General features: G+C 43.0%; 1 protein-coding gene across 7 annotated transcripts in view; it reads left to right on the forward strand.

Moving 5' to 3' along the window:
• The window catches only part of PUM1 (pumilio RNA binding family member 1), a 58,776-nt gene that overhangs the window by 13,495 nt on the left and 22,186 nt on the right, over nt 1-23,095 (forward strand). For 6 of the 7 annotated variants that reach the window (XM_032227241.1, XM_032227245.1, XM_032227239.1 and 3 more), the window contains exons 3-7: nt 5,227-5,295; nt 15,735-15,843; nt 17,282-17,460; nt 18,441-18,607; nt 20,182-20,452. In XM_032227241.1, the coding sequence (XP_032083132.1) occupies nt 5,227-5,295; nt 15,735-15,843; nt 17,282-17,460; nt 18,441-18,607; nt 20,182-20,452 (795 nt within the window). The remainder of the gene's footprint in view (nt 1-5,226; nt 5,296-15,734; nt 15,844-17,281; nt 17,461-18,440; nt 18,608-20,181; nt 20,453-23,095) is intronic. The other variant, XM_032227240.1, reaches the window with a different exon arrangement.

Genomic DNA, 23,095 nt, shown 5'->3' on the forward strand with positions numbered 1-23,095 from the left:
AAAGGAAGACATAGGATTATGTGATTGGAGGGCTGTAAACACAAGAACCAGGAAATTGTGAAAGTGATACTGGAAGGTCCAACAGAGTCAAAATTTCACTGCTCTGTACAGATAGTCCTCGACTTAACAACAGTTCATTTAGGGATCGTTCAAAGTTACAATGGCACTGAAATTTGTATGACAAGTGTTTCACTGTTACGACTTTTGCAACAGGCCCATGATCATGTGATCAAAAATTCGTATGCTTGGCCACTGGTTCATGTTTCTGACCGCTGCTGTGTCCCAAGGTCACGCGATCAACTTTTGTGACCTTCCAAGTTCATTGAACAGCAGCCGGCTCATTAACTTATCAACCTTAGTGATTCATTTAGCAACTGTGGCAAGAAGATGGGGCAAAACTCACTTAACAAATTCTCACTTAACAACAGAAATTTTGGGCTCAATTGTAATCGCAGGTAGAGAGCTAACTGTACTAGGATCATGGGACAGGGAGAGTGGTCAGGAAAAGCTGTTAGGAGACAATTACAGTGCATAACCTAGGCCTGAGACAGTTACGGCATATTTACATTTATATTATTATATTATATATAATATACACTTTATTATTTTTTACAAATAAGTTAAAGAGGCAGACATACCCAACACGCTGCCCTCCTCCTATTTTCCCCAGAACAACAACCCTGTGAAGTGGGTTGAGCTGAGAGAGAGAGAGAGAGAGCTTGGCCCAAGATCTGGGTTCCACCACAAAACTGCGGTCGACTAAAGCACGGTGACAAAACCGCGCCATCAAAACTGCGCGACAACAGCGCGCCGACAACAGCGCGCCGACAGAAGCGCGCTGTAACATAACCCTAAAAATAACCCTAAACCTAACCCTAAACCTAACTAAACCTAAACCTAAACCTAACCCTAAACCTTACCTTAAGTTAAATCGCGCTTCTGTCGGCGCGCTGTTGTCGGCATGCTTTTGACATCGCGGTTTTAGCGCTGCGGTGTTGTCGGCGCGCTTTTGACTTTTGCGGTTATGTCGTGCCACGAAGATCTGTACGAATAAGGCTGTGGTGTCTTCATCAGAAACTCTCGATCCCCCAAATAGACATGGTATAAAAATTAACAAGCCCAAGAATCAGTAAACGGGCACAAAGTCAACTGATTATCCCAGTGCTTTAGGGATCTTTTCTAAGAATGTTTTTCAATTGTCTGGTAGAAAATTAGTGGATTTGGAGGCAGGATTTGAGCTTTGTTAATTTTTAATTTACAGTATTTTCTTCTCATTATTTGTCTCCTTGTCTCTGGTTTTTCTTGGAAAAGTTTATGAGACACACGTTTTGGCTTTTCACACAAAACCAAATAATTTTTTCCAGCTTTTTTTTGTGGTTTCCTAATTCTCTTTTTGGCAGATATTTAACTGTTGCCATCCAACAGTTTAGTAACTTCCAGCTTTCAATAAGCAGTGTTTTACATTTTTAAAGACTTTTGGTTTGGTTGATCTTAATGTTTGCAACTGTAATATTCTTTTAATTAATGACCAATCATACGAGCCTTCAACAAGTGTTCTATCTAATTGTATAGCTGGGGGCTTAATCAGTTAATAAAAACCTCCAGTGACCATTGCTGAAATCAGCAGTCTGAAGATTATATACTAGTTCTTTGCACATAAGATTTACAATATAAAATTGGACATGTACTACACTTAAAATTGATTTGAGGGTTGGTTTTGGTTTTTCAAAATCCTCTTAAAAGTTTAGAAAAGTTGAATGGCCCGGCATAAATTTGAAACATTACCAATTTTGATTTCTTTCATTTTTGACTTCAGAAAGTTATATATTCTGGTAGTGTTTTTTTTAAAAAAAATAGTACAGCAAAGGCTTAAGCTGTAATACGGATAACATAATTTTGCCCCAATTATTTAGTACTAATGTCAAAGCAAGAATGATAATATTTTGATTAGCACTAGCAATGTAAAATAAATGAGCAAGTTTGTGCTAATACAATTTAGCAGCCCCTTGACAAAGGAAAGAGGAAAACAATGAATCATATTTTACATGTCAGTTTTTAAAAAAAAATATACTCTTAAGTAGAACTAGATTTGGCAATGAAGCACACAGAAAATGGATGGGAAGCCTCCTGTCCTGTTCGCTGTGGTTCTGCTTAAGCCTCTTTTTCCCCTCTGTTGTTCATCCCAAAAGGACACTGCAGCTGTTTTTCTGTAGAAAGGGTAGAATTGTTTGAGGTTGATTTGGGAATTATCTCTCAGGTCTCTTTGATTGGAATATGGGGACTGTAATCCACAAAATTGGATACTATCACTAGCCCTATTCAGGGATAGAACATACAGCTAGTCCTCGAGTTACAGCAGTTCATTTAGTGACCATTCAAAGACAGTGGCAATGAAAAAAGTGACTTACTGTTCTGACCGAGGCTTCCAGAGAGCATGAAGCAAACTTCTCGTCCTGACAAAAAACCCTTTTCTTAATTTACTGTGAATTCTGCTCATTCACATCCACAAAGTCTTTGACTGGAGAATTCACAATCACAGACCTTCTCTGGCTTGGACACCTGACAGGCCGATATCTGCAAAACTTGGCAAGGAGCCTTGGAGAGTCACAAACCAATTAATTGAACTAATTGTCTCCTGCAAACTCCCCTCCCCTTTCGCTCCTCTTTTATTTCCTCTGGGAGGGGCCCTTCATCGTCCACCTGTGGCCTTTATCCCAAATCGACTCTTGTTCCGTAGCTGTTCTCTTCGTCTGGCCACTCTGCGCATGCACACACCGAGAACAGGCTCCAACTGTTAATCTGCCATCAATTGCAGTGATTCGGTTAACAGCTGAGGCAAGAAAGGGTGTAAAATGGGGCAAAAGTCACTTAACAAATGTCTCGCTTAGCAATGGAAATTTTGGGCTCCACTGTGGTCGTCAATCAAAGACTACCTGTACAGTAAAGAGCTGAGGTGGCGCAGTGGCTAGAGTGCAGCACTGCAGGCTACTTCAGCTGACTGCAGTTCTGCAGTTCGGCTGTTCAAATCTCACCGGCTCAGGGTTGACTCAGCCTTCCATCCTTCCGAGGTGGGTAAAATGAGGACCCGGATTGTTGTTGGGGGCGATATGCTGACTCTGTAAACCGCTTAGAGAGGGCTGAAAGCCCTATGAAGCGGTACATAAGTCTAACTGCTATTGCTATTGCTAATTGAGCCCGCCTATTACTGTGCGAAATTGTGACAGTTGTGAATTTATGACTTTTTATATGGCTGTTGTTCAGCGCAATTGGACAAAGCTGAAGCTTTCAGGCAAAGCTGTGTCCAACTACAGCTGTGAAAAACTGGAAGGAATGGCGTCAAAAATGGCACAAAATGCACTCGTGACCACAGGACGCTGCAAATGGCTATAAATGCTGTGTTGCTGAGTGTCCAAAACGAAGCCACATGACTGCGGAAGTTTGGAATGGCCCGAAATGCCCCCTTTTCAAGTAGGTCATAACTTTGAACAGTTGCTAAGCAACTGGTCGTAAGTCCAGGACTACCGTACTACTGATATCTGTACTGGAAGAATTTCAAGAATACAAAGTTGCACAATCTTTTACTGTTCTAATATCAATCAGAATAAATGAGCAAAAGCTCTTTGGAACTATTACTCTAGTCCATGGGTTGGCAAACATAAACACTCAAAGAGCCACAAAGGTCCTAACCGGAAGCCCCCTCTTCATTTCTGAAGCTGACCGGAAGTCGGGTTCTCCCACCATAGAGTCTCCTCCTAGCGCAGTGTCTTTTTTCCTCTGCCGACCAGAAGTCCCGTTCCCCCACAATAGAGTCTCCTAGTGCGCCATCCTTTTTCCTCTGCCGACCGGAAGTCCGGTTCCCCCACCATGGAGACTGCTAGCGTGGCATCCTTTTTCCTCTTCCTGTCCTAACTGAAAGCCCTATAAATTGTGGAGCTGACTGGCAACAGGGAGCCGCAGCAGAGGAATGAAAAAGCCACATGCGGCTCCAGAGCCATGGGTTGCTGCCCCCTGCTCTAGTCAAGTTAGATTATTATGGTATTTTATAGTGGACCATTTCTGAAAGGATTGTGAGAAACTGCATGGGCGTGTTCATGTAGTCACCCTGAATCAAGACTGATTGGCGGTAGCACCCAGAAACACAAAAATTATATTAATATATGTATGCGCCTGAGGAGGAAATAACTACAAGTGTGAAATTTGATGTTATCCAAGACAATCGGGACATCTTTAATGTTATTTGAATTTCATAGTTAGTCTATTTGTTTTAGCATGAATCAGAAGCTGTTTTTAGAGAGTTGCAAACTTAAGATACAGATCGCATTTCAACAAAATACTTATTTTGAGCCCTCCTTTTCTCTTAAGAGGAATTCAAGGGAAAATAAGCTTTTTATACTTTCCCCTTCTCTTCTCTTTTTGTTCCTTGTTTGTGGAATTAATATAAGTAAGATTAGTGTAATTCTTGACACCCAAGCAAGTTAATTTATTTGCTTATTTATATGAGGAAATATGAGGAAATTTTGGATGTTTCCACTTGTGAGTTGAATGCTGAGACATAGATACAATTCCTGTAAACTTTGTGTAATGCTACTAACATTGATATGCATGTTTTGTCCTAAGTGTAAACAGTTTCATTAGTCATAAGGACTTTGTATATTTTTAGGCATAATTCTTTCAGTAACACAACAATAATGTGTATCCATTGCTACCAGTTCAGAAGGCAGCTTATAGAGGGGAAGCAGAAGAAGGCAATCATGTCTCCTTTTAACTGAAATGCAGGAGAGATTTCATTAGATATAATTTCATATAAGAAAAAAATAGTACCGTTGATAATTATGGTTTTCTAATTACTAAATGTGATCCAGCATCTCTTTAGGTGTAAGTCATAAGTTTCTATTTATTTCTATTTTTCAAGAAACTTTTTGGGATTTGTGAACTTAACAGAAATATACATATTTTATAAATGCGAATGTTTTGTTTAATTATATTAGTTTCAAATGCATTTTCCTTTATGTTGACTAACCATCTCTCTCTCTTTCAGTAAATCTAAATGTTTTGTTTATCTTAACTGATCACCAAACATTTGCTTTTGTTTTTGCAGCTGCAATTTTAAATATAGTTTTATGCAAGTTAAATACCAGCGATTATGTTCCAGTTGCTTAAAACTCTGCTTTATATCTTCTAGTTTTCAGTTTCTCTTACCTACATTTTCTCTTGCCTCTATAATAGGTTCGATCCATGGATGAATTAAATCATGATTTTCAAGCACTTGCTTTAGAAGGAAGGGCGATGGGGGAGGTAAGTAGGTGTTTTTATTCTCTTGATCTTCCTCCAGTAAGCCAGTGCTCTACGTTGTCTCCATAGGACAAATGACCTGATTTAGGCTTCATTTTAGAGATGGAACTAGAGATGAAACTCTTGCACTGCTTCTAGGAATATTACCTTTTGCCAGATTTTGTATTAGTAATACTTTATTGATTAGCCATTAGACCAAAGCAGAATACAGAATGTAAAACACAGAACAATAATTAAAATAAATTAAAAATAGAATAAAAGAAATAAGTATTGTAAAAGAAAATGCAAATCAAATCTCCATGTCACCTTACAATTTACCTCAAATTAGAACCACTTGTACTATTTTGTTCAACTAAAAAGCCCTACTATATGTAATTTTGGGGTTCTGATTGCACATGAAATCTATTGTTTTAATATAAGAATCCCAGTAGGCCATTCATCTGACGTGCAGTCCAAGTTACTGCTTCCTCTCTTTCTTATACTATTGACATTCAGGTAAAATATGTGTTATGTCTTCTGTCTCTGGGGCTCCTCAAATACAAGTGTATTCATTATAAGGGATTTGGTTAAGCCTTCCTTATTTAACGATTGCGTCCAGCTGCTCAAATCTTGCTTGAGTAAATAGCCCCCTAAGGCGTTTGGCATTTCTGTACTTAAATACTTGAAAGGTGTGTTTATAGTGGCTCATCCATTTCAATGTGCTAGCCGTCCAAATGTTACATTTTTTCCCCTTTCTGTAAAAGGACTGCATATTTACAAAACTACATTTATGACCTTATAGAATAGGTTTCCTATTTATTTTTTATTCCTCATAGTAGGTTGTGTGAGGCTGTGAAGATATTGCTGGCTGTAAAACTAAATGATATTCTTTGTTGTTTGGTTTTGAATGCAGACAGAAGCATTAGTAAGCCTAAATTTATGATATAACCTGTTGTGTATGAACTTAGCCAATTGTGGCTTATTCAGTAAACTATAGTTAAGCAAATTATACGTGATCGTGAACTGCTAAATGATGATTAATGCTCCTTTTCTATCCCAGTCTAGCCTGGGTTTCTTCAAATGTTTTAGACCAGGGGGTCCCCCAACCCCCAGGCTGTGGACCTGTACCAATCCGCGTCCTGTTGTGAACTGGGCTACGCAAGCGATGGGCGAGCATGCGAAACTTCACTTGCGCATGCGCAAGAGCTAGGTTGTGTGAAACCATCCCCTTTTCCGCCACTGTACCTGTCGGTCCATGGAGCCGGAAAGATTGAGAATGGCTGTTTTAGACTGTAACCTCTGCCATCTCTGACTGTTGGTCTTGCTTTGAGGAGCTCATTGGAGTTTTAGTCCAAAATATTGAAAGTAGCCATATTGGGTAGGACTACCTGTGTTCATGTATATATTTCTAATTCCAAGCATGAGTGGTTTTTTTTTAAAGGTGCCTTTTATAGTAGTATCAAACCTGTTCAGCTCAGTATTATATATCTGAACTAGTAGTGGCTTTTTCAGATATTAAGGGAATAGAAAAGAGAAAAGGCCCCTCTCCTTTTATTGTCTACTGGTTTGTCCGTGTGTGAAATAAAAGTAAGAAATTGAACATGGATATATAGATGCCAGAAAATAAATATATTTACAGGGTAAATATACAGGTATACAGGATAGCTATTCCTTTCTAGATGAATAGTTTTGAAAAAAGAAGACTTTCTTATTTAAACCTTTCCTTTGAGTCCTCCTAAATCTCTCATTGTTTTGCTGTGTGAAAAATTCAGCGGGCGTAAATCCTTGGAAAAGAGAATCAAGACGGTGAGGAAGAGGTGTTTTATAATTTAGTGGTGCCGTGGTTTGATCCAGTGTACAAATAATAATAAAGCAGGGGTACAAATAAATAAACTAAACAGTGTCATTTTGTTTTATTATACGGAATAGACCATGTTCATTGGAGTTATTACAAGAGTTAACAGACTCCCTTATGGTAACCTCTCAAGGGAAACCAGCCAAAGTCCAGCTAAATCTGAGGAACCATCTCTTGCCAGTCACATCTACCTGACCCATCAGAGCGGGGAGGCAGAGAATGTTGTGGGTCCCATCCCCTAGGGTGATACATCTGGTGGGACCCAGAAGAAGGGCCTTATGCGTGGTGGCTCCCTTTCTCTGGAGCATCATTCCCCCAGAGATTAGAATGGCCCCTACTCTAATACTCTTCCGAAAGGTGCTGAAGACCTGGTTCTGCCAGTGGGCCTTGGGAACCCAGAGTGGGATGGAGCCCATTAAATGGCTCATGTGATCTGGTGTTGCCATGCTGGGGGGTGATTTTGTTATATTGTACTATATTAATTCTTTTTGTTAGTTTTTATTGTTTTAAATGTGGTTTTATATTCTGTAAGCTGCCTTGAATCGCCATGGGCGAATAGGTGGCAATATAAATTCAATAATAAATAAATAAATACATTTTGAGTGTATTCTCCTTATGATTGCCACAGAGGCTGTCAGTATTTCTTAAAATTTCCACGAAGCTCAGACCAGTTTTATGGGCAAAGTTGTGCCGTTGCAGCATCTTCCGCAGTCCCATGATGGTGACTTCCAGTGCTCCCTGCCAGCTTCCCACAAGCAAAGTCAATAGGGATGCTGGCAAGAAGTCAGAAGTCACTCCTGCTTCCACTGGTTTTTTTGCCCGCCTGAGGTAACTAAATATTGACTTATCATTGAAGTTTATTTGCCACTATAATTATTTCTCTATTTATGGTCTACAGTATACTCTTCACAGGACGGTCTAGCATTGGGGTTAAAAAATATATATGATCAGCCTTGAGTTCAGTATTCTAGTCATAACAGACACCCACTACCTTTCTTTCAAAGGATAATCCCATTTTTAATTGAAAAAAAACTTAATTAAAAAAAACCTAATATTTAAAAATTCTATATAGATTTGTTCCATTAATATCAGAATTAAACTAGCAGCTTTTTCATAACCACTTTTTTGAAAAGTATAACAGGCTTGAAGGACTACTACTTAGTAACTTCTGGCTACAGAACTTCTGAGTAACATTGCCTTAAACCAGCGGCCCTCAAACCTTTGGTTGCTAAGGACCGGGTTCCATGTTGGGTGTTTTTTCCACAGACCAGGGAGCGTGATTTTGTGTGCTGTCTGGATCCTGTGTGTGTGTGTGTGTGTGTATGGGGCTTTGATCGCTTGCGCAACCTGGTTACTAGTGGGTTGCGGGCCTTGGGGGGGGGTGTCTCTGCCTTAAAGTGCTATTCCATAGGCCAGTGATGGCGAACCTTTTTGGTACTGAGTACCAAAAAGGTTGCATAGAAGCGTCGTGCGTGTGTGCGCATGCTTATTGGGGGCTGAGCCCCCTAAAAGCTTAACTTCTGGGTTCTGGTGCACATGTACACCTGACAATCAGCTGACCGGTGTCCATGTGCACACCGGTTTTTGGCACTGTCACATGCACAAAGAACAGCCGATTGTCACATGCAGGTCAGAAACCCGGAAGACAAACAGGTAAGGCCATGGATGCCAGGCGACATGGCTTCAGGTGCCACTTTGGGCACGCGTGCCATACGTTTGCCATCACAGCCATAGCCCCATGTGGAAATGGCTGGAGATCATGTTCTCATGTATGCCTTCCACATAGAGTAGAAAACACAAGTAAGTTGTCCTTTGAAGGTTCTAAAATCTTCCGCCCAGCATTGCTTTGGATAGTGAGATGGGCAGTATATAACTTTACTAAATAATAAAACAAAAATAAAACAAGAGAAGTAGGCTACTTGAACCTCTTTGTATGATGTTATTGAAACTTTTAAAACCATTTTTTGAGTTTTGCCCGCAAGCAGTATGCCAAAAGCACCAAATTGCCATGTGCCTTAGCTACAGGAGATCCAGAGACAGCTGCTGGTAAACTAAGTAGAAAGTTGACCAATAAATGCTATTTGCTCTTGGATACAAGATAGACTTTTGATCAATGCAGTATTAAGAAATGGAGGTGGGTTCAATTTGATTCTCTGCAGCCTTTTTTTAAAAATAAAAAAAAATCCTACTTTGTTTTGCAAAGCAGTCTGGGCGATACAGGGAGACTGAATTAGGGAGAGGCTTCCTTATCCTAACTAACAGATAAAGGATTGGCTTTCCTTTGAGGCATCTCCACCCAGGCTCTTTCTGCGCCTTGCCCTGTAAAAACAAAGTTAAATGCTGATAAGAAACAGTTATGCCTAGCACCAGCAGGTCTGATCTTCAGTCAGTTTCTGTAGTTTATGGCTGCATGATGAACTGTTCCTCAAGACGTGGTAGAAGAAAAGCGCTTTGAGGAGGGGAAAGGCAGTTATCTTTCTTTCTTTCTCTGATGGAAGAATGTGTTCAAGAGTTTTCAAGTTGCTGAAGAAATTCCTTATTAGAGGAACCTTTATTACTCCCCCATCCCAAACATTTCTATTCCCTCCATGTTAAAATTTAGTCATGTGGCTCTCAAAAGAAAATCTTTCCAATACGGGAAATGATGAGCACAGAATTTATTGCAATAATATGTGGCTGTTGTGAGGACAACTTGGTGAACTTGTGAAGGAAAATATATTTGCTTGCGTGGACTAAAAGATAACAAGAGAAAGTTCTGAATGAAAGCAGCAGTGAGGTTTGCGCCAAGAATCAGCCAGAATATCCGAGAACACAGTTTATTTTTAGAAGTAAGTAGCCCTAATCTTGACTCTCCAATTTTGCTCCTCCTTTGCATGCAAACCAAAAATTAAATGCTCAGTAGGATACTGGGAGAGGTAGTTCTATACATCGGGAAGTTGAAAAGTGTAAAAATATCTAGTGAATGGGATTTATGCCTTGTTGCTTCCAGAAATGCCATGATTCCTCAAACATAACTAATCTCGATCATGATTCTGACTTGTAATTGGGCGTAAGGCTCATTTTTAATAGGTTTGGCAAGTGACATGAGTCAGATGTACCAAGATAGGTACAGATTAACTTGCCTGCAGCAGGGGCAGTTTGTTCATGGCAATCCACAAATTTCCACAGTTTCAGTAGCAGTTTACTTTAATTAAACCTTGGAAATTACCTTAGGTGTCTCCTGGTTTTGAAACACTTTAACCGTCAGAGGTTGTGGGTGATTGGTGACTTGGCTATGGATAGCATATCTAGTGGTGAGGCTGCCTTACCCATTTGCAGTATTTGTGAATATTCTACCCATATTTTATTTTTTGAAAGCATAAATTGTACAGCCAAAAATGGCGATGAAAAGCTGCCATAGTTGTGGTTTGTTCCATGCATTTTGCCAGACCAGACTTTGGTATTTGAAGTTTGGATTAATTAAATATAATTAATCTGTTTGCATGGAAAGCCAAGAATCTGGAGTTATGAGCAATTTAGTAGCTTTGTTCTTGCAAAACTTGTCTTAAGGAGAAGTCTTCAGTAAGTTCACTAAAACCACATTGTGCATTCTCCTGTGAGAGTTTAAGTTGTTGTTTTTTAACTGGAAAGCAGAAGGAGGACAAAATGTTGAAATATGGAGCCATCTCTATCTGGTAGTCTGGTAGTTCCATAGCCTTACCAGCCTTAGGTTTTCATTATTGCAATGTTTTTTAAAATCTCTTATCTTAACCAATTTCGTACAATGATGTACAATGACAATAAAGGCTATACTAATCTTTTCACCTGAACCTGCTAACTTCATGTTGCTGGAGCTAGTTTGGCTTCATATGACTGGTGTTCAAAGAACTGAGATTGCTGTTAGTGTAAATCGTGGTGCCATCCACACAAATAAATTGTGTGATTGAGTACAGATGGTCCTCGTTTAAACAACCACTTGTTCAGCAACCATTTGAAGTTATGAAGTGATCTCATCAACTGAAATCTACTAACCCAGTGGTCCCCAACCCCCGGTCCGCGGACCGGTGCCGGGCCGTGGAGTACCTGGCACCGGGCCGCGCAGCGGCCGGGGGCCATGATCGCTGCAGCGGCCGGGGGCCATGCAACGGCCGACTCTTCACTCATGCAGCACCGTCGCCGGAGGGGGGGAGCTGCACGGAAGCACAGGAGCAAGTGAGGCGAGGAGGAAGAATCCCCCGCTACTACACCACCTCCGCCCCCTCCCCGAGTCAGCCGTCCCCTCAGTGAATGCCTCCGCCTCTTTCTCCTTTCTCGCCTCAGTCGGCTCGCCTGGAAGCGAGGCGAGGAGGGGGCGGACCATGCGCTGGAAGCAGAGCCCTTGGAGGCCGCTCTCTTCTTTTTCCCGCCCGGCCTTGGCTTGTGAGAAGGAACGGTGGGAGAGGTAGAGAGAGAGAGAGAGAGAGAACGTCGGGCAGCCGAGGGCGGGGGGGGTGTCTTTTGAGGGGAGATGGGGGGTGCGCGATTTTGGCGCGCGTGCGCCCTCCGCGGGCGTGGGTGGGGGGCTGAGAGGAGTCTAACGGTAGCGCAGGAAAGAGGAGGGTATGAGCGCCGCCTGAGGTGGTGAGGGGTAGTCGCCAGATTCAGGCCGCCGCTGCCGCTATTGCAGCGCACGGTGGAAAAGCGGCGGTCTTGCCCACCCCTTCCCTGCCTCCCGCCCGCTCCAGTTGCCGCAGCCAGGGGTGGGGGCTCGGTGCCTGAAGTCTCTTGCCTCTCTTCCAAAATTTCGCCAACGGGCATCGGTGAAGCGCGCTCTTTCTCTTCCTCACAAAACACATTTCCTTTCCCCCCACGCGTAGTTATTGGCGATATGGACTCTTGGAGGCTGCGCTCCCGGGTCGCGTTTCTCCTTTTATATATGGTAGTGAAGATACCTAATACTCCCACCCCCTATTTCCCCCACGACAACCTTGTGAGGTGGGGGGGCTTAGATAGAGTGAATGGGCTTAATACTGTATTCTTTTTACATTGCTATCCTCTGGCTTATTTAATTTTGCCCTTGCTCTTTTTATCTTTGACCTTGATTAATTCAGCTGTTTATTCCTTAAAATCTACATACAAAATGGAAGGTGGGATATGATTCAGGTGTTGAATTGGGAAGGTGGATTTAAAAAGTATGTTTGTATTCCCCCATTTTTGCCCCCCCCAACCCTGCGCGCGCTCAGCGGGCCACGGTAAAATTATCAAAGGCTGACTGGTCCGCGGCGATAAAAAGGTTGGGGACCACTGTACTAACCAACCAGGGAAAAAACCGATAACATTGGTAGTAACAAGTCCTGTTTCTCATAATCATACAGACTTCTCCCCAAGGCAGTTTGGTCTAGTGGTTAAGGCACCAGCCTTGGAAACAGGAGACTGTGGTCTCATCCTGCCTTAGGCATGAAAGCCGGTTGAGTGACTTTGGACCAGTCACTCTCTCTCAGCCCAACCCACCTGATGAGGTTGTTATTGTGGGGAAATAGTAGGAGGAAGGAACATTAAGTAGGTTTGCCAAATAAAAAAGACAGGATTAGAAAATCTTTTTAAAAAAAAATTCCCTACACCTACGTTCACAGAATAAAATATTAACTTGCTGTATGTGTATAATAGAATGCTTTCTTTCTTCAGCTTCAGGTTTTAAACTTTGACTGATAAATGTATAATTTATGTTGATACTGAGTAAAAGACACTGCTCATACATCTGAATTACCGTATCCCTGAATACTCGGCTTTCAGTATCACCATAGTATGCTATGCCATTCCTCACTCTGCCCCACCAAATTCTTAGACCAATGTTTCCTCAGTTTCTTCGGTGGCTTAGAGGTGTGAGGACTTCAACTCCCCGAATTCGCCAGCCAGCATTCTGGAAAACATTCTATGGTGGTTCCTCCTGTTTAGGAGGCTTGCAGGACCACCATTGGATAGGGCTGGTGTGTCTGTGTCGCAGGGAGGTAAATTAGTGAGTCTTCATTACCGTAGTCATCAATCCATCACAGATTCATGTGGTATTGCACCCATAACAGGACCCTGAATAAAGGTCCCATAAAAGCTCAGTGAAGCCCCAGGTTTTGCAAAATGTAAAAAGAGACACAAAAAGCTTAAGAAAGAAACTAAAGCCATAATGTTGAATAATGGGAGGGGAAATATGGAAGGTTTATGGGATAAATAGACTGGCCAATCATGAAATGTAACATGGTTGACCAACCTCCTGAATGAGAAGACTCCACAGTATAATATTACGTGCCGTGTTTGTTTAATTATAAAATTTCAAGTAAGCGACAGGAATGGTTTCTGTACACTCTTAGTTTCTTAGTCCCTAGAATATAAGAAATTTGTTGGATTCACAAGTGCATTGAGTCATAGTTTCTTTTAGACAGCCCTGTTTCCTTGGATGGATCCTAACAGCAAAGTTGATATTATATATCACTCCAAAGCGCATGCGTCACAGTAACCCTAAGTAGGTACGGTTCATTGCACTCTTCACTCCATTCTTCCTCCTTGATTTACTATTGCAATAGGTCTGAAATAAAATAATATAGTTTCATGTCAGCTACTAGGAATGAGAACTTTTGTGGTTTATTGTAAGCTGCCAAACCAGAGGTGTCAAACTCAATTTCATTGAGGGCCGCATCAGGGTTGTGTTTGACACTGGTGGGGGGGGGGAGCAGGATGGGCGTGGCCAGGGTGGGCATGGCCAGCCCAGTGTCACACATGTCAGGGGCACCTTTGGCGGCCCAAGCGCTCTGCCAGCGAAAACAGACTCCCAAGCTTTGTTTCTGGCTGTGATGGCCTCATGAAATCCTCTGCCAGGAAAAATAGAGCCCGAGAAGGCCGCATGTGGCCCTCCCAAGCTCCGTTTTTGCTGGCAGAGGCAATGCAGGCAGGTTGTTCATTGTTTCCAGGGCGGCCCCATGGGCCAGATCTAAGCACTCTGCAGGCCGGATCTGGCCCCCGGGCCTTGAGTTTGACACCCCTAAACTGTATTTTAACAAATGGGGAATTGAACATGGCCAGGGAGTAAGAGAAAGAAGGCAGCTGTCAGGCAAGTAAGATACTGAGAAATTCCATCTTGCTTAAAATTTTACCACTTCCTGCATCGTGGCTGTGTTTGGCCTTTTAATTGTTCATTCTACTATGAGTACGTAGTTATATAATCACATCACTACTGTTTGTAAATATCGGCATGTAAACATGACTCTTTGGCCTTAAATTAGTGGTATGTTCTTTTGAGGCATTACTACCATGCTGCTCTTGGTGCACTTATTTATAAGTTCCCTTTTAGAAAGCATTTCCGCACTAACTGTGCCATAACTTTTTTGTTGTTGTGGTTGTTGTTGAAGAGTTTCCTAATTGTACCTCTCTCCCCTTCTACTCAACTTTGTTCCACCCAACCTTCCCTTACTTTATTATTACCCAATTAAAGCCTATCAGTCATCAAAACTTTTGTAGAAGATGGAGCAAAAGATACAGTATTTCCAGGCCTGCTGTTCCTGACCTAGACCTGCCCCACAGAATGAATTATGTGGGTGATTTATTGGACATGTTGCTTAAGAGTGCCTGCCTTCCCTTTGTAATCCAAGGGAGCATTGCTGCCCCTTGCTTATAGGAAGGGAATAGTGGAGGTAGTCCTCAACATACGGCCACAATCGAGCCCAAAATGTATGTTCTTAAAGAGATTTGTTAAATGAGTTTTGTTCATTTTACAACCTTTTTTTGCCACCGTCGTTAAGCGAAGCCCTGCAGTTGTTAAATTAGTAACGCGGTTGTTAAGCGAACCTGACTTCCCCATTGACTTTGCTTTGTCAGATGGTCGCAAAAGGGGATCACGTCACCCCGGGACACTGCAACTGTCATCAATATGAGCCAGTTGCCAAGCATCTCAGTTTTGATCACGTGATCATGGGGATCATGTGGCAATGGTCATCAGTGTGAAAAATAGTGGTCATAAGTGGCTTTTTCCAGTCTCGTCGTATCTTTGAACGGTCCCTAAGCGAACTCTTGTCAGTCGAGGACGACCTGTAATGATTTCTTTCCTGTCTAAAATTAGGTCTCTTCTCTTCCAATTCCCCCCCCCCTTTTACCTTGCTCTGAAATACAGAATGGCAGACATACCTGACCCCCATAGCAGGGGTGGGTTGCTACTGGCATTACTGCTGGTTCGGCTCACAAAGAAGTTTGTGCGCACACTTCACGCGCGTGTGCATTTACATCTAAAAAAGGTCTGCGCATGCGCAGAACGTAAAAAAAGGGGGGGTTACATTTCTACAATGGAGATTGTTTTGTGCATGTGCAGAAGCAAAAATAAAGATGGTGCCGCTGACAATAGAACCGGTTTGGCCGAACCGTCCAAACCGGTAGGAACCCACCTTTGCCCATACCCTGCAGTTGGGTTGAGAAGGCAACTTCCGAAGTCCCAGCAAGCACACTTTTCTGGGAGGAAGTTCTGGGAAGAAGTTCCTAACCTACTTAGTAAATCTGCTTTAATTGTTAGTTACATGAGAGATGAGAACTAGGTATTATTTTAAAGCTTCTATCTTTGTCCTAGTGTCCCATGTCCTTTTTACCTAACAGTATTTCTGCTTTTCCTTTGCAGCAACTTTTGCCAGGGAAAAAATTTTGGGAATCAGATGATTCAAGCAAAGATGGACCAAAAGGAATATTTTTGGGCGATCAATGGAGAGACAGCGCTTGGGGGACATCAGGTATTTTGAATTACCGTGATCGTAAATAATTCTGGACAATCTTGTGTTATTCCTCTTTTACCACTAGTCTTCTCTTCCTTTTGTTTCCTTAAAACATTTTAGGACATTTAGTTAAAAGCATTTAAAAGTGGTCCATAACATCCAATTGTTGTAAAGCTAAGTATAATTTTATTGGTTAAGGGAATAATATAGGATTAGTGAATTACCTTGAGTACACTTTTTAAGGAAGTGGAAAAGAAAGTCAGGGCGGACTGTGGCCATCGAGGGATGGCGTTAATTTCTTGGCGCTGTTAAAGACTGAAATTCCTTAAAGGCAGAATGAAAAGCCTTTGTACACGGGGTGGTATTTTTTTTAATCCGGAATGCATTTCAAAGATTACATTGCACCCCCTTGGAACAGTATATTGCTTCCAGTTTATTTCAGCCACAATTCTGAGTGCTGGTTGTGACTCTGAAAGCCCTAAATAATTTATGACTAGGATATCTGAAACAGCCTGTTCTTTTATTTGAGGCTGATGATCATTTAACATCAATGCTAGAGGCCCTCAAGAGCCAAGGTTGATGGAGAGCCAAGGTTGATGGGTACTGTTGATAGCAGCACCTGGCTATGGAACACTCTGCCGAGAGGGGAAAATGTAGCTCCTTCCCGTCTCTGCTTTAAATAGACAATAAATCCTTTTCTGTATGATTTCACACGAAACGATGTGGAATGTTTGTCATAGATGAATATTAGAGTTCAGGGGTGGGCTTCAAAAATTTTAGCAACAGGTTCTCTGCCCAGTTGCTGGGTGCGCATGGCCATAGTGGGCGTGGCCTAGTCCTGTACCATGGCAGGGGGGGCATTTTCACCCTCCCCGGGCTCCGGAGGCTTCCCTTGAGCCTCTGGGCGGGTGAAAATGCCCCTTCTGGGCTCTGAAGGCCCTCTGGCCCGTTTCCAGACTTCCTGGAGGCCTGTTTTTCGCCCTCCCATAGCCTTCTCGCAGGTTCTATACTTACCTGGCATCCTAAATGGACAGTGTTGAAACTCCTGGGAGGGGTGGGGGCGGGTGGGTGGACGGGTGGGCCCAGCCAGGAGTGGGATTTGCGGGTTCGCTGATCTGGACAGATCCTTAGCTAGAGGATCACCCGAATCTATGCGAACCCGCAGCAGCCCTCCCCTGTTAGTGTTGCTCTCAACTTTTTACTCTATAGGACAACTGTGTCTCCCTGTTCTTAGGGTTCATGCTAAATTTTAGTAAGTAGTTTTAATTGAACATTTATGCTTGGTGACTTTTAGAAAAGGGGGGGGGGAAGGTGAAATGATAAAATTAATGATAATAGGGCATGAAGAATAAGGTGGGAAATAATCATACGTCACAGACCCCAAATATTTGGCTGATAATAAATATCCCTTTTGAGAATTTGTAACCTGTGAGTATTGTGGTTATCTTTGTTGCAGATCATTCTGTTTCCCAACCAATCATGGTTCAGAGAAGACCAGGTCAAGGTTTTCATGTGAATAACGAAGTTAATTCAGTGCTGTCTCCACGATCGGAAAGTGGTGGGCTTGGCGTTAGCATGGTAGAATACGTGTTGAGTTCATCCCCTGGGGACTCCTGTCTCAGAAAAGGAGGATTTGTAAGTAATACCGTAGCCTTTCTATTTCTGAACCACAGTTACCTATTTGGGGTGCCGTTGATGCAGTGTTGCTGTATTTGGAACAGGGTGGATTTAAATCCCTAGTAAAATAGCTTAATTTAAATCAACTCAATCTAAATCGTAAGTTTTAAAAAGCAGCTGTCATCTCTGTCCTGCAGCAGCTCCTCACTGTCGACTCACCAACAGTCCCATTCGCTTCAATGGGGCGGCTGGTGATGCGGCAGTGACACAACAAGCTGAGGGGCGTGGAAGGCAAGCAGGTGAGTGGATGCCCGCTAACAGGCGCTGCCGTGATGGATTTGAAATGACAGCTGCTCTTTAAATGGTAGTTGCTGGTAGTTAGAATCTGTAATAATATTATTTGCAAACAAAATGAAGGTTTCCTACTTACACTATATTGCCAAAAGTATTCGCTCACCCATCCACATAATCAGAATCAGTTGCGCGCGAAAACTTTTGGCAATATAGTGTAGCTTGCAAAGCTTGGATACATTGAATGAGATTACCAAAAATGTAAATTTTGCAGAATGTACAGCCTTATACTACATACCAGTAACTACGTTCCATTTCATGCTGAATAAACTAAATTATTAATGTATCTTAAACAGAAAACTAAAGATAGATTTTTACTCCAAAAGCATTTTATTTTTAAGAAATCAGTAAAAATAAAAAATAAATCCAATTTAAAATTGAAAAACCCGATTTAAATTTTAAAAAATCATTTTTTTAAAAAAAATCAATTTTATCCACCTTTATTTGAAACAATTTTGAGTTGATCATCACCTTAATACCCCCTCTACCCCCCCCAATTATATTGACATAAGGTTAAAATTAAATAGAACTGAATTAAAATGGTGGTTAAACTTACAAGTGCTATGCAGATTATTGATGTAGATTTTTTCCCAAATTGTTAATAATTGAATTGTGCAGAATTTAACAACCCTCTATGCTTTTCCCAGGGCCCAAGGGATGCAGAGAATGATGACAATGATAAAGGAGACAAGAAAAATAAGGGTACATTTGATGGTGATAAATTAGGTGATTTGAAGGAAGAGGGCGACGTAATGGACAAGGCTAATGGTTTGCCTGTGCAAAACGGAATCGATGCGGATGCAAAAGATTTTAGGTACGTAGGTTTGCATATATGATTGTGCGCCGCACAGAGCCGCAGTTCGTCATGACAAATCATGCCTAATATTCTCTGAGGAGAAAGGAACTCTGGTTTCTCTACTCTTTTCTTCTGCCAAGACATATTCCAGCCTGATTTGCTCAATTCTTGACTGGTTACCCATCATACAAGGAATTGTGGATTAGAATAAATTCTAATCAGTTGCTAAGCCAACTGGTTACATGACCTGGCTTTTTGGTTGGCTTGATCAAAAAATGGAAGTTTACGTAGCTGTCCACAGTTGCTTTGTGTGTTATATGGGCAGCCATATAAATGTGATCAATCAATAAAAAAATCCTAATTTAAAGTTGTTTTCATTGATGAACAGCAAACCAGGAAAACGAATTGGAGTGCTTCTCCCAATTCCTTCTTCCAGAAGGAGAGGGTACGTATGCACATTGTTCAGTGTTATATAGGAACGTAGCCAAATATGTCCAGTTTGAGGAAAGTTTGTATTGTACTACAAAACTAGCTGATAACCCGGCGTTGCTCGGGTATTTATTTATCCTAATCCTATATTAGACAGGAAAAGCCTTCATGATGTTGAAAATGTCTGGGCCAAACGTAATTTCTAATGTTGGATTTTTTCCCCCTACCAGAGGGAGCCCCTCCCTGTGGAGTACTATGTAGCCATTACCATGGCAACTCCACTGCTTGTACAGTAGAATTCATTTTATGGCACAACAGGCTGTATCTTAACGGAACAACACCCCCCGGAGGGGTTTTAGGGGCGTCTTACCCCCAAAGTATTTGTTTCCAGAGAGTAAGTCATCTGTGTGCCAAGTTTGGATGAAATTGTTCTAGGCTCAGCTGGAAAGCTGACTGCCCAGATTGATACTTGAACTATATGCAACAAGAGTGAGCTCATCTTACTTGGCTCATTTCCCGCCTACCTAGCAATTTGAAAGCAGACAAATGTGAGTAGATAAATAAGTATCACTGGGAAAGTAATGGTGTTCGCCTGCCACAGTGTGTAGTCACGCTGGCCACATGACCATGAAACACCAAAAATAAAATACTGCTGGTTCCCTCGGCTAAGAAACAGAGATGAGCACTGCCCCCTAGAGTCAGAAATGAGTGGATAGGGAAAATCTTTACCTTCAACCAAATTACCAGGACTGGACTTTAAAGTTGGTATAGTTGAAGGGGCCAGGCAGGTTTTTTTTCTTTGTAAGCTAGGATTGAGAATCCTGGGAATTGTTCTTTCCTTCATTCTCTTGGGAGAAGCAGCAAGCTGCATCAATTGGATCGTTAATTGAGCAAGATAATTTTGAAAGACTTTATTACATTGTCTTCAGGTTTTATTGTTGCTAATAAAATTATCCTGGGAGAGAATTCCAATATGGTATCACATCTGGGTTAAAGATGTTTACAATACGAAAGAAGAGAAGCCATTGTAGAGGATAACACAACTTAAAGAGAGTGTGTTGTAACACATAGGTATGCATGTTCCTATGGCCTGCTAATTAAGTTAAGTGTATAGGAAATATGTAAGACAAAACTGAAATCACTCCTTCCCCTTTCTTTTTCAGCAGGACACCCGGAAACTGCCAGAACTCTGCCAATGATGTGGATCTTTTAGGGCCAAACCAGAATGGATCAGAAAGCTTAGCCCAGTTAGCTAGTACTAATGGTGCCAAGCCCGTGGAGGATTTCTCTAACATGGAGTCCCAGAGTGTTCCTCTGGATCCCATGGAGCATGTGGGCATGGAGCCACTTCAGTTTGATTACTCTGGTACCCAGGTTCCTGTGGATTCTGCTGCGGCAACTGTGGGCTTATTTGATTACAACTCACAACAACAGGTAGGTACTACCGCATTTATCGACCCAGATCACTTTTTTCAACCTCCCTACCTTCCTTCAGTGGATTTGCATTCTCTCTCTTTCTCTCTCTCCCTCCCTCCCTCCATTAAGCGGAAATAGCTCGGTGTTTTCATGACCATTTTTTTTGTTTTTTGATGTGGATTAAACAGTTGGGTTTTCCTAACCTTTTTTCTTCCATAAGTTTTTCTTCTACTCTGAACACCTGCAATTTAGGCCTGTCCGCTGCTGCTGATATAAAGATGAGATATGAAATATCTATCCTATAAAACAAACGGGGGGGGGGGGGAGAGGGAGGAAGAGAGAGGGAGGGAACAATATATAGTTTATAACAGTGATGACGAACCTTTGTTGGCTTGCGTGCCAAAAGCGGGGGGGAGCGCGGGGGGTGGTGTCATGCACGGGCATGCCACCTCCATAGTGCTATGCACATGACCCCAGCATGCATGTGCGCATGACCAGCATTCCCCCCCCCCCCCAATTTTTGGCCGCCTTTTTTTCACTCTCCCCAGACTCCAGTGGCTTTATAGGAGCCTGGGGAGGGTGAAAACAGCCTCCTTCCAACGGAGGCCCTCCGGAGGCTTCAGGAGCTTCTCTGAAGCCTCAGGAGCCCCAAAAACCCGGCCCAGCAAGTTTGCGAATGGACTTCCGGTTTGCTCATGGGGCTGGTTTTAGCCCCCCAGAGCCTTCAGGGGCCTTCAGACGGCTTTTTTGAAGGCTCAGGGGAACGACCCTACGAGCAAACCAGAATTGACTTCCGGTTTGCTCAGGGCTGGTTTTAGCCCTCCGGAGGTGAAAAATGGCCTCAAAACAAAGCCGAAGTCAGCTGGCCAGCACGTGCATGCATGCTGGCCAGCTGACAGGGCAACACCTCACGTGCCCTAACAAGTGGCTCTGCGTGCCACAGGTTCGCCATCACGGGTTTATAAGCATTTGGGGTACGGAACTAATTTAGGAAACAGGTGTCAGCACTGCTTTGTAGCCAAAAAACATAAGCTTAGTGCAGTGCAGAAAGCTTTACAGGACCAAAATGGGCCGCGGAGGGAGGGGGGGGGCTCGTGCGGCTCCCCCGTGACCTGTTTTGGCTTCCAGATTGGTGAAGGAGGCCTTCCAGTCCCATAATGGGGTTTGGGGGACACAACATGTGCAAATCCCGAAAATGCAATGCGAATGCCCCCCCCCCCCCGCACATGCGCAGCAGAGACCTGAAGACCAGCTGGCCAGCGGGAGACGTGCGCGAATGTGCGATGGAGCTGGGCTGGGGCGACGGCTGGCGTGCCCGTAGAGAGGGCTCTGCGTGCTACCTGTGCCATGTGTGCCATTGGTTCGCCATCACTGTTCTGGCCCTATGTGGTTTGGAGCATTACTGTGGCAATAAATACAAGGACCTTTTAGGGAAATTTTGACGAACAAATGCATCCTAATGTTTGCTAACAATGAACCGAGTGATCACCAACATAGTCGTTAGTTTGAGATTGGAAAAAGAAGAAGAAGATGGCTAGAAAGAGCAGAACAAGAGGGAGGAACACCGGAGCTTCCATTAACCTTAACCAGAAGGACACGTTTTAGGCATTGGAAGAATTGCCATTTAATAGAATCTGCAGGGTTCCAGGTTATTCCTCCTCCTTATAAAAGACAGGCCAGTCTCATTTAGTAACCACGATTGGGACAGGTGGCCTAGTTGTTAAGTGAAGCTGTCCCTAAGCACAATTGTAGCTGTGCTTATTATCTTAAACTTTGCTTTATAGACCTGCAAAAGTCATAAACGTGAGGATTGGTCACAGAGTTACATTTTCATCACTGCAAATAGTTGCTGTATGAGGCAGTCGCTAAACAAAGACTACCTTTAGTTGTCAGAGGGATACCATGTTTTCCCGAAAATAAGACCCTGTCTTATATTATCTTTTGCTACCAAAAAAGGCAACAGGTCTTACTTTTGGGGGGGCGGGATGTTGTCCACAGACTCCACTCACTTGTGTGCGTCGTCCCCGGCCTCTTTTTCGCTAACAGAGGCCTTTAGGAACTTCTTCGTCCAGCAAGCCCAACAATGTCAGGGTTCCAAGTGACACCCCCAATGACGACTTCCAGCTCTGACAAACAAGGCTTTTCTGAAGGCCTCTGTAGCTGAAAACAGAGCACCGGATTGATCCAGAGCTCTATTATCAGCTACAGAGGCCTCCAGGAAAGCCTTGCCTGCTGCAGAAAAGAGATGGGCAGAGGTGTGCGAAGCCTGGCTCTAACTATCCGAAGGTAAGTAGTAGGGCAGCTCGAAGGGTGGATTCCAGCAGCCGCTACTGCTGGTTTTCTCATGGTCACGCAGCGCATGCACGTGCTCTTTGTGCGTGCTTCTCACGTCATACGTGATTGATGCGTGCTGTGCACACATGCCCAGTAATATAAACATACTTCTGTGCATGCGCAGCAGACAAAAATAAGATGCGGTGCCTATGGCGCCACCGGGAGAACCAGTTTGGGGGCGTGGCAGGCTGGGCTGCTGCCGGTCCAGCGACCCAGGCCGCCAAACCTGGCCCAACCGGTAGGAACCCACCACTGGCCAGCTCCACCCCTCTACCCCCCCTCCAGCTTAATTTTTACCTGTGCACCCTGGAGTTGGCGGGATCTTAA

This window comes from Thamnophis elegans, chromosome 12, assembly GCF_009769535.1.
Source record: "Thamnophis elegans isolate rThaEle1 chromosome 12, rThaEle1.pri, whole genome shotgun sequence".
In the NCBI taxonomy this organism is placed as follows: Eukaryota; Metazoa; Chordata; class Lepidosauria; order Squamata; family Colubridae; genus Thamnophis; species Thamnophis elegans.